The sequence below is a fragment of the Crocodylus siamensis genome, unplaced genomic scaffold (assembly GCF_052110815.1).
Source record: "Crocodylus siamensis isolate JL-2025a unplaced genomic scaffold, ASM5211081v1 HiC_scaffold_125, whole genome shotgun sequence".
Lineage (NCBI taxonomy): Eukaryota > Metazoa > Chordata > Crocodylia > Crocodylidae > Crocodylus > Crocodylus siamensis.
This window is the reverse complement of record NW_028324535.1, coordinates 14,594-30,905: the sequence shown is the minus strand read 5'-3', so window position 1 is coordinate 30,905 and position 16,312 is coordinate 14,594. Positions and strand designations below refer to the sequence as shown.

Sequence of the window (16,312 nt, the reverse complement as noted above, 5' to 3'; positions counted from 1 at the left end):
ATGCCTCTGGTGCTGTCGGGAGCAGCAGATGGCGAGCACTAACCAGGGGTTGGCAACCACCCAGAGGCACCGCCAGCAGTGTCCAGCAGCAATTGTGGACCACATGCAGATGCTGCCAGTGGTGTCAGCAGCGGGGTGGTGAGTGGCGACCACTTGCAGGCACCGCCGACACTGTTGGCAGCACCTTTTTGTAGGGGGTGCACCGCCATGCTCAGGGGGTGCACCTCTGCCCACATAAACCCACTATGCATTGCGTCTGGGCATGGTAACTGAGATGGAGCCAAGGCCCATGATGGACAAATTAATCAAGAAAAAGAATAAGGGGAAATGAAGTTTGTAATTAAGAGCTACAGTTGTGATAATGAGGAGATATTCCCCATCTGGGCAGCCAAGTACACTGCTAGACAGATAACAAAATGTAAGATCTGGAGCTCCTGAATATCAGAAAAGCCCAGGAGGAGGAACTCAGTCACAGTGGTTTGGTTGGACATTTCCCTCTTCAGTGTGTTGTGCAGGGCCTGTGAAGGAAGGACACAAGCCCTTGTGCCAGCTGGACTGCTGCAGCAGCCCTGGGAGCTCCCTGCACCCTTTACCCACTGCAGCAGTCTGGCAGGGGGGCTGCTGCCTGGCTGTGACCTGCTGTGCACCTGCCAGACCCAGGTGGGGCATACACAGCTAGTAGAGGCAGCTGCCCCTCTGGGCCAGCTGCCAGTGGACTGAGGCTGCAAAGCTGGCCTTTGTACCATGAGTGCCCCCTGCCCAGCCATCTGGATAGCTATTGCCTGGAAGATGTTCTGGGTGTGGTGGCCTGCTCTGAATTGTCAAAGCATGTCCTCCTTGCCCCAACTGGCCAGGAAGTCAACCCTCTCCAGCTGGGACCAAGGTGCCAGCTCTGAGCAGGCAGGGTCCTGCCACTGGCCTCCTTAGCAGGAATTATGGTGTTCCCAAGTGGAAAACTGAAAAATCCCCAATTAAAAAAAAATCCCAAAGTCACTCTGTAAAATACCCTGAAATCCATGTCCCTCCACAATTAAAAGACCACTAGAGAGAGACAGAGACAGTGATCAGTTGGGCAATGTTTTACTGATGCATCTACAGTGTTAAAGCAATTTGGAAGCCTACCAGTGTCTCTATCATCATAATAAAGTACATTCTAAAAACCTCTATGTTTTTCTGCCTCCCCCCACAGGGGCCATGGCCCCCTATCCTCACAGGGGTTATAGCCCCCACAACAGAAGCCAAATGGCCCCCACAGGGGCTACCATCCCTTCCTGCAGGGCCCACATGTTCTACCCCATCTTGCTCCCCCATCCCCTGCTAGCTCATGCAGACGCTCCAATGGCTACCTCAACCAGCCACACCCCCTGCTTGCACCCCCAGCCCCGCAAAGGCTGTCCCCACTCCCCCCTACCAGTCTCCAGCACTTAAAAATAAATAAATAAATTTTAAAAGTCTCAACTGACCGGCAGTAGCAGGGGCTGCGGGGGCTCTGGGGCCTCCTGGTAGAGCCCCAGCCCCATGCAGCACAGGGCCGTGGGCGCAGCCGGGGCTGAGCTGGGGCCACTGTAGCTGACACATTGCCCTGTGCTGTGCAGAGGTGGGGCAGTGACCCTGACAGCAGTTGCTACTGCCAGTGAGTGTGGGGGGGGAGAGGGTTGGGTTTTTTTAATTGCTGGGATTCTGGGGCTGGGGGCCAGCGAGCGTTTTTTTCGGTCACTTAGTTGGGACAAGATGCATCAAAAGTTCTGGTTTCTTCTCATAGGACAAAGTTTTTAAAATCCTGATAGACAAAGCCTTCACTGGGATGATCTAGATGGGGCTGGTCCTGCTTTAAGGAGGGGGTTAGACTAGATGGCCCCCTGAGGACCTTTCCAACCCCAATTTTCTATGCTTTGTATGATTTTTATGGCAGCACAACCGTGTTGCTTTAAGTCACAGAATGATAATATAAGGAGCAATGTGATCACAGGCTGGGACCTAGTGCCCGTGGTCCACCAGACACCGCCCTCTCCCCACCTCCCCTGCCCTGGATCCTTTTCAACAATCATACCACCCAACCATTTATAACCCAATTTGTTTCTGTGCTTTTGAGTATTCTCCCTTAGGTACAGCAACTTGCATTTACTTCCTTGGACTTCATCCTGTTCTTTCAGGCCCAGCTCCCCAATCTATCAAGATTGATCTGAATTATGTTTCTGTCCTGTAAAGTGTTTGCACCTCATTCCAGTTTCACATCATCTGGATACTTGCCTGTATATTATGTCATCCAAATAATGGATTACACCAATTACTAAACAAAAGTCTTCCATTCATCATCTTGCAATTGATGCTATTTATTTAAGGTGGCACAGTCAGTAAAATTGATGCATGAAACATTGCTTTCCGGCTTCAACAGTATTAACACAAAATGACCCAAGTCAAGTGTCATTGTACATAGAAAGTTACAGAAATAACCAACCACCTTCATTTTTTGTAAATAGGTTGCACGCTATACTATGAAAACAAGAATTTCATGACTTAATTATAAAAGAAATGTAAGTAAACAGAAGTCATGAAATAAAGATGCACATGTTGTTGGACAGGACCTGCCTTTGGAGCAGTTTCCTCAAGGCAGCTTGGGTCTCCTTGTTCCTCATGCTATAGATGACGGGATTCATCAATGGAGGCACCACACAATACAGAACAGCTGCCAGGAGATCCAGAGGGGACGGGGAGTCAGAGATGGGCTTTGTGTAAGCAATGCCACCAGTGGAAAGGAACAGGGAGACCACAATCAGATGAGGAATGCAGGTGGAGAAGGCTTTCTGCCGGCCCTGCTCCGAGAGGATTCTCCACACTGCGGTGAAGATCTGAACATATGACGCAACGATGAAAACAAAACAACCTAAAGCTAAACGCATGCTGAAGACAAGAGCTGCCAGTTCTCTGCGGTACGTGCCAGATCAGGAGAGCTTGAGCAGCTGGGGCACTTCACAGAAGAACTGGTTGATGGTATTTGAGTGGCAGAAGGGTAGACTAAAGGTGTTCCCAGTGTGCAGTGCAGAGTTGGTGGCACCAGCAGCCCAAGCACTGGCAGCCATCTGGACACAAGCTGTCCTGTTCATTATTATACCATAATGCAGTGTCTTGCAAATGGCAATGTACCTGACATATGCCATGATGGTGAGGAATGAAATACTGACTGCACAAAAGAGGAAGAAGAGAAAGACCTGGGACACACATCCAGCATAGGAAATTGTCCTGCAGTTTAAGAGAGAATTGGCCATGGCCTGTGACAAAATGGACATGAACAATGACAGTAATGGATCCAGGGTCAAGGATGGACAAATTTGCCAAAAAGTAGTACATGGGGCTGTGGAGGTGGTGGTTTGTAGTTACGACAGTGATAACAAGGAGGTCCCCCACCAGAGCTGCCAGGTATGCTGCGAGAAAGGTGACAAAGTGTAAGATCGGCAGCTCCCGAGTGTCAGAGAAGCCCAGGAGGAGGAATTCGGTTACAGCCGTCCATTTGGACATCTTCCTTCCCAGGGCACCGTGCAAGTCCTGGCTATAATAGAACAAGGGCAGTGATAAGGAGGAGAGTACTAAACTCTGGCTTTCATATTCCCAACAATAATGTCTCCAAATTTCATGCTAAGAATGTAGATCTTTGATTGATATCACCTATAGAACGTATGCTAGAAAGAAATATATGTGAAATAAAATATATTACATAAAAAGATGAATTCCTTAGAGGCCTCATTCTGACCACTTGCTACCTCCAACCTCACACCCAATATGCTATATAACATTATCTGAACTAATAGCAACAGCATTGAAAATGTCTCCATTCACTCTTGTAGCTTTGAATCTATTATACATACAACGCAATATGATTTCTGTGGCCGGATTTTCCAACTTTTATGTTCTTAAATCTCCCCTGCATCTTACTAAGACAGGACACTTCACTGGTGCAGCAAACTTACTGAAATTGTTTCTGTGGAAGTTTTCTTATCCCTTGTATCACATTCAGGCTTCCCCTGCAGAGATCCTTTGCTCATGTCCAGTTGATCTCTCCGATCTCCTCTGCACCAACCACTAGTCTAGATCCCCCAAAAGCACAGATAACCCAGAGGTCTTTCTCTGCTCCCTCTGTCACTGAATGACTGGAGTAAATCCAACCAGGTTTCTGAGCATGCAGCTGACTTCAACCCCACCTTATAGAAAGGGACCGAAGCAAGACGGCAATTTTTCAGTTGTTTTCTTCCAAAGGCTCATGGGACTCGTTCCCTGGTGTCCTGCACAGCTAAGAAGGAAAAGCCCAGATGGAACCAGTCTGAGCTGTACGGATGTTAGCAGAACAGCAGAGCTGTGCTCTAGTTTAATCTTCATCCCAACACAAGTCGTGGGATCTCTGAGAAGGCCCTGAGCTTCTCTATCTGGCTCTGTTGTCCCAGTGACCCAGCCTGGGCACCTTAGCATGAAGGGAGGCACCAAGTTGCAGCTGGGTTAGTTCCTATGTAGTTTTGCATGAGAACATAACCTGAGAGTAAAACTCAGGTTGTAAGGTGCAAAAAGAAAAATTCTAAATTTAATAAATATATTCCATAACTCAGATGAACAAACTCCATTGCAAGGCATCACATTGACAAAATATTAGCTCAGCAATCATTAGCAAGGTCCTGGTTCTGAACCTAGTGTCATGAATATGACAGCCCCTCAGACCACTTTCCTCTGACTCATATTCATCCCAGGTCCCAGCTCCCCCTCATTTCTTCCACCGTCAGCTTCCCTTGAACCCAGCGGTGTCAAACACAGATGGACCCCATCTGCCAGGTCAAGCCTACAGGGGTGGTCTCGTGGAGGCACTGCATGCACCGTGCTTTGTGGACTGGCTACATCTGGTGCTTGCACCACGTGTACAGCTCTAGCCCTGCACACCACATGCAACACAACCTGGCCCCAGCACCGTGCACAGCATAAGATGTGAGGGGCCAGCCTGTGGCACATGCTACCCACAGCAGGTCACTGGGGATGTGTATTGTATGTAGCACTGGCGATTTATGTAGGGGGTGTACGTGGATGCATGTGCACCCCGAGATTGGGGGTGCACCCCCTGAAAGAGGCACTGCTGGCTCCTGTGTGCAGTTGCCACTTCCCAGTGCCCCACCCTACCCACCAACACTGCCAACAGCATCTGTGGACGATTGCCCTTGGCCACTGCCAATGCAGCTGGTGGTGTCTGTGGATGGTCGCTGACTGGCCGTCAGCGCTCACCACTCCCCCCACCCCAGCCGCTGGCACTACCACGGCTGTCTAAGGGAGGTCACCATTCACTGCCATCGCTGTCAGTCATTTGCAGCTGTCACCATTCCCCCACTGCTTCTGGGGGCATGTGTTGTTCATGGGTTGTGGCATTTACAGCAGACTAGGTGTGTCTACACAAGATGCTAGGTTGCTGTAGTGAAGTTGTTCATTGCTGTGGCAAAGTAGCATTGGTGGGCACTAACCATTATGCCGCCACTACTGTAGAGTAGCAATGAGCTCCTGAGCATTACCTCATTGCTACTGCACAGTAGGGTTTGAAATGACACATGCGCCTTCGGGACTGCGCAGTCATTTAGTTCTCGGTAAAGCAAATACTAAATGACTGCACAATAAAAACTGCCCAATGGGGCGGAAGCGTAGCTGACTGTGCACACTGGATCCTGTGTGCAGAGTGGGTCAATGAGCCCAATCCAGGCAAACCCCGACTCTAGTACACAGGGCTGGCCTGGCACAGGTGCCACATGAAGCACACATCCCCATGCAGCCTCATGCCACACAGAGCCCATGCCAGGCAGGCTCCACAAGGAACATCAAGGGATCAGGGGCTCATTCATGGACCTGATTTCTCTTGATCCGAACCTGACAGATGCCAGGGCCTGATCTGATGATATGTCTCAACCTTCAGCCTCCATACTAACTTACTGTACTGGCGGCTCCCACTTGAGACAGGGGTTGGTTGGAGTCCAGCAGCTAAAAGATTTATGGTGTTTGGAATTTTCCCTCTTCATGGATGTTGCCATGGCCATAAACAAAGATCCCATTATGGGAGAAATTTAAAAATATCAACCTTTCCCAATCCTCTGATTGGGATTTTTTTTTTCATGAACCAAATAGTCCCAAAATATTTCTTTCTAAACTTATCAGTTTTGTCTGGAGTTCATCACAGCAGTTGACAATCTAGAGCCCATGAAGCCATTGGATCCACCCTGTGGAGGAAGGTCTTGTGTGCGGTGCCGTACTGCAGCTGGGCAGCAAAAAGAAGCAGCACTGACGAAAAGTGGTAGTAGTCACCTGGTTTAGGTATCACCCTAGTTTTCACATCAGCTGGGCCATTCTGACCTAAAAGTGGAAAAAGTTGCTGATCTCCTGCTTTATTATTTTGATTTGTCCATTACATAGAGTTACACTGATATCCCATGAGCTCTTCTTGTAACCTTCAAGAAAAAACTGGTTTTGTCTTCTCAATGTGGAAGCCATCACTTTCTGGTGGCATCTCTGATTGGGAATCGCCTTGATATCACAGTTATAATTCTCGACCACCACCTTCACAGCCCCATGCACTTTTTCCTGATGAATCTTTCTATCTCAGACCTTGGAACTATCTCTGTCACCACCTCAAAATCCTTAGATAATTCTCTGCTTAACACCAGATCCTTGTTCTATGCTGGATGTGTCGTCCAAGTCCTTTTCTTCTTGTTCTTCTTTGCAGCTGACTTCCCTTTCCTCAGCATCATGGCATATGATCGGTACACTGTCATCTGGAAAATGCTGCACTATGAGAGGATCATGAACAGGAGGGTTTGCAGATAAATGGCAGCCAGTGCATGGATCTGTGGTTTTCTGTATGCTACCCTTCACACTAGTAACACCTTTGGTGTATCTTTCCACCAAGCTAATATCATCAACCAGTTCATCTGTGAAATCCCTCAGCTAATCAAGCTCATTTGCTCTGACTTGTTCCTTAGACAGCTTGAAATAATCGTTGGTGTTTGCATAACTTTAGACCCAGTTTTGTTTTCCTAATTGTATCATACATTCAGATATGCAACATGGTGCCCATCTGAGCAAGGATGGGATAAAGACTTCTCACCTTTCTTCCACACCTCATTCTGGTCTCCTTGCTTATTAGCATGTGTACCTTTCCCTATATGAAAGGTATCTCCAGCTCCCCATCAGCTCTTGACCTCATACAAGCTATTCCTATTTTGTGCTGGATCGAATAATCAATCCAGTTATATACAGCTTTGGCCTCCAACCTCTTTAGGTCAGAGATCACTTTTGAACTTTAAGAACAGAAGATTCCACGCCCCACCCCTGCCCAGCATGCAAGGCTGTAGGGAGGGAAGGGTTGGGAGGGTTTGGGGGGGTTGGTGCAGATTGAGGCCCTAGCCCTAGACCTAGCCCCACTCCCTCCCTCACTGCTAGGGCTTTGATTGCCCCTGCCAAGACTGGTGAGGGAGGGGCAAGCCCTGCACAGCCTGGGCGGGGGGGGGCAGAGCCACAAATGGCTCATATGGGGGGCATGGTGAGGTGGGGCACTTAATTTCATGATTTCATTATAAATTGAAAGAAACGAAGTAGTAAACCAAATGCATGCAGTAAAAAGGGACATCCTGTTCTTGGAGAGTATCTGGCTTTAGAGCAGTTTTCTAAGTGCACGTTTGATCTCCTTGTTCCTCATGCTATAGATGAATGGATTTACCATTGGAGGAACCACAGCTGTCAGAAGATCTAAAGAGGATGGGAAGTTGGAGGTGGGTTTCACGTAGGCGAAGGCACCAGTGAAGATAAACAGGGAGACCACAGTCTGCAAATACATCACTTCACATGTCCCTGGGCACAATGTTTCACTCTGGGACCTGTAGGGTCAAAACCAGAGGCTGGAGGAAATATAAGTGTGCCCGTCTGGTCTCGAACTTCCGGTCACGGGTCTTGATGCCTATACCTTGTACAGGAGGGATTGTGTTATGAGGAAGGGCAGGGGTGTACTCTGTAAGTGAAGGAGCAGTGCACTTCCCTACTAGCAGAGGTTGACACCCAAGGAGGGCGACTTGAGACCCTCTGGGTTAGCATAAGGGGAAGAACATGGTGGAGGTGATATAACTGTAGGAGGCTATTACAGACCTCCTAACCAGGAGGAAGAGCTTGAACGTGAATTGGCTAGGGAACTGGGAGAAGCTGCACACTTTCACTGCACAGTCATCATGAGTGACTTCAGCCACCCTGATATCTCATGGGAAGAGCCTTAAAAAAAAAAAAAGGAGGATGTGTAATAAGACATCCAATACTTCTACTGTCTCACTGTTTATTCACTTGCAGACCATTGTTTAAATCCCCTACATATTAGTGATGCAATAATAATAATAATACAGCAACTGGTAAACAGAAGTCTTCCATTCATCACCTTGCAATTGAGGGATTTATTTTAGGTGGTGCACATGGTATAAACTGAAGCAAGAAACATTACTTCTCTGCTTCAACAGTATTAACACAAAATGACGCAAGTCAAGTATTATTGTTCTTACAATCTTACAGAATAACCCAACACCTGTATTTTTTGTAAATTGGTTGCACACTATAGTGTGAAAACAATAATTTCATAAGTTAATTATAAAAAAAAAAAAAATTTGTAAAGCAAAGCCATGAAACAAAGATGGACATGATGTTCTTGCAGAGGATCAGCCTGTGGAACAGTTTCCTCAGGGCTGCTTGGATTTCCCTGTTCCTCATGCTGTAGATGACCGGATTCATCATTGGAGGCACCACACAATACACAACAGCTGCCAGGAGATCCAGAGGGGACGGGGAGTCAGAGATGGGCTTCATGTAGGCAATAATGGCAGTTGAAAGAAGCAGGGAGACCACAGCCAGGTGAGGAATGCAGGTGGAGAAGGCTTTCTGCTGGCCCTGCTCCGAGGGGATTCTCAATACTGCGGTGAAGATTTGAACATACGACACAACGATGAAAGCAAAACAGCCTAGAGCTAAACACATACTGAAGGCAAGGGTTGCCAGCTCTCTGCGGTATGTCTCAGAGCAGGAGAGCTTGAGTAGCCGGGGTATTTCACAGAAGAACTGGTTGATGGTATTTGAGTGGCAGAAAGGTAGACTAAAGGTGTTCCCAGTGTGCAGTGCAGAGTTGATGGCACCAGCAGCCCAAGCACTGGCAGCCATCTGGACACAAGCTCTTCTGTTCATTATTATCTCATAATGCAGTGGCTTGCAAATGGCAACATATCGGTCATATGCCATAACCGTGAGAAGGGATAAATTTGCTCCAATGAAGGCAATGAGACAAAATATTTGGGCAACACATCCAGAGTAGGTAATCGAGTTGGTATTGAATAAGGAATTAGACATGGATTTGGGCACGGTCACTGAGATGGAGCCAAGGTCCAGGAGAGACAAATTAATCAAGAAAAAGAACATGGGAGAGTGGAGCTTGGGGTTGAGAGTTACAGCTGTGATAACGAGGAGATTTCCCACCAGAGCTGCCAGGTATGCTGCCAGAAATGTGACAACGTGTAAGATCTGCAGGTCCTGGATGTCAGAGAAGCCCAGGAGGAGGAACTCGGTCACGGTGGTTTGGTTGGACATTTCCCTCTTCAATGCCTTGTGGAAGGCCTGTGAGGGAAAGACAAGGGTACTGGTCAGGATCAAAGTAACAAGTATAACAGGCGTGCATCTCATGTCGGAAACAACTCATGAACAAACTGTCAATAGGATCTCTGTTAAAGGGTTGTACATTTTTTAGTAGAAAGTAATATCGTTCTGGTTTTATTTAGTTTTATGATTTTGCATTTTAAAAAGCTGCACAAAAGTCCTTACCTGTGGGCATATATATAGAAACACCAGACCAATGAACAGAGAATATTACAGCCAAAAGCAAGTGTTTATAATTATTTGATTGGGACTGCAATAACACAGATGGTTTGCCTTTAATTGCTTCATGCCCTTATGCTCCTCTTCCCCCTCCCTCCATTTCAAATCTCGCTGTAAAACTACCTCCCTTCATGAAGTTGGCCGACCAAAGGGACATCGTCAAACCAAAGGGCCCAGCGCTGAAGGCAGAATAGGGTTCAGAGGCCTTGAGACAGTAGCCTTTATCTGCACCGAGTCCTGCCTGCCACAACAAGCTGATTTATACGGTCCCCACCCCCGGCTGAATGGTCATCCCTGTGCCACGATAGGGCAATCCCATCTTCCTCTTGTCTTCACTTCGTGTCATTGATCGTTGTCATTTGGGTACAAGAACCTTAAGCTCTTTGGGCAAGCGATGCTTCTCACTATTTATTTGCTCATCACACTTTGTTGGGTCCCCTGACCCTAGTTCGAGAGGCACTCGGATATTTAAAATGCATTTTGCGGGGTATCAGCAGCAGGGGTTACTGAGTTTTTTCTGGAAAACAGCCAAATCTTGCTGCCGTGAATAGGTGGGATTGGTCTTCTGGTGTTGCTGAGTAATACTGACTATCTGCTGTGGGGCTTAGCATTTAAGCCTGGAAAGAGATTTCTTTTAAAAATGTCTTCACTAAAGACATAATGTTTTGCAATATGTACATTTCTTCAAAAGCATACGTTTCTGTAGAAGAACTAAAAATAAAATATACGGGTGGGAGGATTATTTGGTTTAAATCTGCAGTCTCCAGGGGCTTTTTGACCGTAAATGTCTAGTTCCAAAGACACTGAAATATGTGGGTTCTTGGGAGCAAGTTCAGATTTTCTAAAGGGAACTGTTTTCTTTTCTTTTTTTTTTCCTCTGACCACTGAATTTTGAATGCCTTGCTATTAAAATGTTGATAGATTTCCAGGTGTGTGTCTTTTTTAGGTGCTTAAATAAACCAGATGTCCCCCTTGTTACCAACCAACCACAGCTAATTGCAATAACAGACTTGCAGCAATGTTCTTTGTGACGTTTTTCTCAGATTGTGACAGATCCTCCTGTGCCAGGATACCTTGCTTCTTTTCCCGCTACTGATCTATCTAATTTCCCTTTTCCCTGCTACTGTCACATCTTTCAAAGTCAAAATATCTTAGTAGGAGCTTTCTCTCCACTCCAAGACTGAACTGGCAGAAGTAGATCCAAACCATTTTGTCTCTGCAGATCACAATAAACTTCACTAGTTTGGAGAGACTGGTGCTGCCAGAAGGTGATTTAACCACATCTCTCTTCTTAGGGCTTCTGGGACTTGTTCCCTAGAGCCCAGCTCAGCTTTGAAGCACACGCATCAGAAATAAGCCCTCCTGGATTCATGTATTTTAAAGCTGGAAAGTTTTATTTTGATTGTTTAGTTTGATCACCTTTTCTCTATTGCTTCTGCTCCAAGATACGTAGCATCTGGGAGCCATATTAAAGTATTCAGGCATCTAAAAAATCAGTGAGACCTGTAGTCACATTTGGGAAAACAGTTACACAGGTGTGCTGGCTCAGTTTGGTAGCTTAGGTGGTGTTGTGAGTCCCTTTGAGATCTACCTGCATTTTACACATAACAGTGTGTCTGATATAGCTGACCCACTATCTTTTCTCTTAACTTGTATGCCCTGTAATTCTTCATGCTCGGGTGTATGTGTCATTATATCCATCCTGTTATTTTTCCATTGCTTTGGTTGTCTTTAATTGCAGAACAATAAATCCTGGGATTGACAAAGCAGTAGAAGAGACTGAGGAATGAGGTCTTCAGTGCTCTGTTCCCTTAGGGTGCATCTACACGTCATCGTACAGCGATGTTGCTCCAGTGCCATGATTTAGCTCTTCCTTTTGCAAGTACTAAAGCACAGTGCAGCAGCTGCCCCTACAGCGCCATGCACGTGGTGCACGGGTTGATTGTCCCGCTATGCCACTGTAGTGACAAACTATACCAGGAGAGCGTGCCACTACAGCAACGTAGCTGCTGATCTTGTATAGACCCACATGATTGGACTGCCATGTCACCCAGCTAGCACACGAAACGAACAAACAGGTGCGACCTAGTGCATTGCTACATCACCGTAGGGTGACATGTAGACATGTCGTAGTATGGAGTCAAGCAGGAAATCAGAGCCTAAAATGGCAACATAGTGGGGATCAGACAGGAAACACATGGGGCTAGTGAAGGCAGGTGGGGGCGTGGCAGGAGGAATACACATCCTTGTTATTAGCAAGGAGTCAGGGGAGGGGAACTCTGAAGTGCTTTGGGTTAGAGTACAAGGCAGTCAAGGGGAAAGAGACTTAATGGTGGGGGTCTACTACAGACCTCCCAACCAAGGGGAAGAGCTTGACCAGGAATTCTTAGGTCAGCTCATGGAGGTAGTGAAGTCAAAGGATGTGGTAGTCATGGGGGGCCTGAACTTCCCGGACATCTGCTGGGAAGAGCAGTCAGCCAGGTCTGACCGCTCACATAGATCGCTAGCCCAAATGCAGGACCTCCATCTAACCCAGGAGGTGCACAGCCTCACCATGGGAGACGCCTTGTTGGCCCTAGTGCTGGCCGCGGGAGATGACCTGGTGCGGGGGCTGCGGGTGCTCGACCACCTGGGCGACAGCGATCATCGCCTGGTGGGATTCACCATCCAGTGCAAGGTGGCAAAAGCCTGCAGTAAGGCAGCAGCCCTAGATTTCAGGAGGGCAAACTTCAATGAGCTAAGGAGGATAGTGGGGGAAGCGCTGAGGTCCCAGAGGGGAAGGGAGCCAGGTGTCCAAGGAGCGTGGTTGCTCCTTACGGAGACGATCCTCCAAGCCCAAAGGGCACAATGTTCCACCCTGTGACCTATAGGGTCAAAACCAGAGACTGGAGGAAAGAAGCATTTATTGTGTATTTAGATTTGGGTTCATCATTCCATCTGGATCAAGCCCTTCAGGAAATTTGTAACTCTACTAAATTATTGTTACCTTGTTTTCTGTCAGGCCAAAGCCTCAAATCTGAATCCCAACCTGTTCATCCCAACCTACAGCCTCTCTGGCTGACCCTTCAGGCTGGGGAAGCCTGTGCAGACCCCTCCAGGAGGGCCGACCCTTCTGCCCACTCCCCCCTACCAGCAGAGTGCCTGGTCACTCCTCCCCTTCACTGCACTGCCATTTCAAGTCCTGACCTGGAGCAGGAAATGTCTGGACAACAGGGTTCAACATGAACTTGGACAACCTTCCTGGTCGATATACCTTGTGCCTCTTCCTGCTCTCTGTGTGATGTCCTGGCTTCACGATTTGGCTTGCCCTCTTACTCCATTCTCCTCCTGGTCCTCCAGCTTCCTGACTCAGCTTCCCCCATACACCTGTTCTCACATTGACCTCCTGACTCCTCATTTGGCTTCTTCCTGCAATCTGCTCCCTCTGCCTGCCCCCTTTAACTCCAAGTGACGCCCACATCAGGGAGCCTGCGACCCGGTGTGACACTCTCAGAGGTCATGTCTACATGAAATGTTGACTGCACAGTAGCCTGTAACCACTTCATAGTAGAGTCACACATTAAAAATGACGTGACACTACTGCTGAGTGGTGTCAGGCTTCTGTGCAGTCAGTGTCAAAGCCTTTTGTTGGTGCAACACAGCAGTAACGCCATTTCCTATGCAGTCATTTAGTACATGTTTATATTAAGTGGGATTCCAAAACATGTCATCATGGCAATGAAAGGGTCTGTGACTCTTAGGTGCATGTCAGGTGTCCTAAAACTCGGTAAAATGGAGGAAGAACACACCTCTTTTCCAGCAACCCCGTACTCAAAGCACTTTTTCATTACTCAGCCTCATACTCAGTTGCTTGGAAACTGAGCAATCTGCTTCCAGAACCATCTTGGCCACAGGAAGTTTGAACCCCCATCACCCTCTTCTTGGACATGTATCCCATCAGTACTAAAAGTTAATGTGCTTGAATTCACCATTCAGTGAAAAAATGCATTGCTCAAAATCAGAACTCTTCAAACAAAATGGTCACTCCCAACAACATCAAGAGGGTCAACATGTGATATTATTATTCAGTCATAGGTTGTCTTAGGAAATACTGTAAGTCCTCATCTTCCAAAATGCCTTTCCATCATGCTAAAATTGACACAACATTCATGTATTTAGCCACTTGGGTTTAACATGAAAAAGGGACACATATGTAACAGTTGGCTAAACATGCAGTAGTGTCCAACCAGCATTAATATAGTCTTTTAACTGGGGATATGCCCATCCAGAAATCTACAGAAACTCCTTTCCTGCCATTTAATATTGGAAGGAAATACTGATAGTGCCATTCTTTAAACCAAGGATATCATAATTTTTACACTAAGATTGGACCACAGGTCTTGATGCCTATACCTTGTACAGGAGGGGTCATGTTGCAAGGAAGGGCAGGGGTGTAGCTCTGTATGTGAAGGAGCAGTACACTTCCCTACAAGCAGAGATTGGCACCCAAGGAGAGCAACTCGAGACCCTCTGGGTTAGGATACCGGGAATAACATGGTGGAGGTGATATAACTGTAGGAGGCTATTACAGACCTCCTAGACAGGAGGAAGAGCTTGACCATGAATTGACTAGGGAACTGGGAGAAGCTGTACCCATTCACTGCAAGGTCATCATGAGTGACTTCAACCACCCTGATATCTCATGGGAAGAGAATACAAAGAAAAAAAGGAGGCTGTGTAATAAGACATCCAATACTCCTACTGTCTCACTGTTTATTCACTTGCAGACCATGGTTTAAATCCCCTACATATTAGTGATGCAAATAGTAATAATAATAATGCAACTGGTAAACAGAAGTCTTCCATTCATCACCTTGCAATTGATGGGATTTATTTTAGATGGTGCACATGGTAAAATTGAAGCAAGGAACATTACTTCCCTGCTTCGACAGTATTAACAAAAATGACCCAAGTCAAGTATCATCCTGTACTTACAAAGTTTTTTTTTGTAAATAGGTTGCACACTATAGTATGAAAACAATAATTTCATGAGTTAATTATAAAAAAAATTTAGTAAAGCAAAGTCATGAAACAAAGATGGACATATTGTTCTTGCAGCAGGGGTCAGCCTGTGGAGCAGTTTCCTCAGGGCAGCTTGGATCTCCCTGTTCCTCATGCTGTAGATGACCGGATTCATCAATGGAGGCACCACACAATACAGAACAGCTGCCAGGAGATCCAGAGGGGACGGGGAGTCAGAGATGGGCTTCATGTAGGCAATGCCATGGCAGTGAAAGAAACAGGGAGACGACAATCAGGTGAGGAATGCAGGTGGAGAAGGCTTTCTGATGGCCCTGCTCCGAGGGGATTCTCCACACTGCGGTGAAGATCTGAACATACGACACAACGATGAAAACAAAACAGCCTAAAGCTAAAACACACTGAAGACAAGAGCTGCCAGCTCTCTGCGGTATGTGTCAGAGCAGGAGAGCTTAAGCAGCTGGGGCAGTTCACAGAAGAACTGGTTGATGACATCTGAGTGGCAGAAGGGTAGACTAAAGGTGTTCCCAGTGTGCAGTGCAGAGTACATGACACCAGCAGCCCAAGCACAAGGCAGCCATCTGGACACAAGCTCTCCTGTTCATAATTATCTCATAATGCAGTGGCTTGCAGATGGCAACGTACCGGTCATATGCCATAACCGTGAGAAGGGATACATTTTGCTCCCAAGAAGCAGATGAGACAAAACACTTGGGCAACACATCCAGCATAGGTAATTGAGTTGGTATTTAATAAGGAATTAGACATGGATTTGGGCACCGTCACTGAGATGGAGCCAAGGTCTAGGATGAATAAATTTATCAAAAAGAAGTGCATTGGGGAATGCAGGTGGTGGCTGAGGGCTACAGTTGTGATTATTAGGAGATTGGCCGTGCTGCCAGGTATGCTGCTAGGAAGAGGAGGAAGTGTAAGATCTGCAGCTCCCGAGTGTCAGAAAACCCCAGGAGGAGGAATCCTGTCCCTGTGGTTCTGTTGGACATCGTTCTCCTCGGTGCCTTGTGCAAGGCCGGTGAAGGGAGAGCAAAGGCAGCGATCAGGGTCAGAGCAACAAATGTACGAGGGAAGCTCACATCCGCAGTAACATCTCGACCAAAATGTCAAAGGTGCCCATGTGGCACTGCTGGGAACAGTTTAGTGGGAAGCAGGTTTTCTGGTTTTCTCTTGTTGCAACTTTCTGTAAAAGTCATTGCTTGTGGCCATGTCTCTATAAACACCAAGCCATCTGAAAAGAATATTTCAGGGAAAAAGAAAACATTTTACAATTACTTTAATTGATCCTGTAATGCTTCATGGAGTATGTTCTTTCATTGCCTCATTCCCCTTCTCCTCCAAGGCCTCACTACGAATAAACCCATCTCCCCTC

General features: G+C 46.9%; 1 protein-coding gene and 2 pseudogenes across 1 annotated transcript; all 3 read right to left on the bottom strand.

Annotated features, from left to right (window-relative positions):
- Positions 1–2,549: 2,549 nt before the first annotated feature.
- LOC149851850 (olfactory receptor 14A16-like) lies at positions 2,550–3,516 on the bottom strand (annotated as a pseudogene).
- A 4,147-nt stretch (positions 3,517–7,663) lies between these two features.
- LOC149851849 (olfactory receptor 14A16-like) lies at positions 7,664–9,624 on the bottom strand. The gene is made up of 2 exons (XM_090030298.1): positions 8,677–9,624; positions 7,664–7,834 (listed from the first exon to the last, which is right to left on the bottom strand). The coding sequence occupies exons 1-2, from the start codon at positions 9,622–9,624 to the stop codon at positions 7,664–7,666; spliced, it is 1,119 nt and encodes a 372-aa protein (XP_089886424.1).
- A 5,317-nt stretch (positions 9,625–14,941) lies between these two features.
- LOC149851848 (olfactory receptor 14A16-like) lies at positions 14,942–15,929 on the bottom strand (annotated as a pseudogene).
- Positions 15,930–16,312: the final 383 nt, after the last annotated feature.

Excerpts from the sequence above, each read along its gene's own strand:
- LOC149851849 (XM_090030298.1), bottom strand. The coding sequence starts at position 9,624 with ATGTCCAACCAAACCACCGTGACCGAGTTCCTCCTCCTGGGCTTCTCT. Across the intron at positions 7,835-8,676 it reads AGAACATCATGTCCATCTTT|ACTGTGGTCTCCCTGTTTAT; the intron begins GTTTCATGGCTT and ends ATGTATTTGCAG.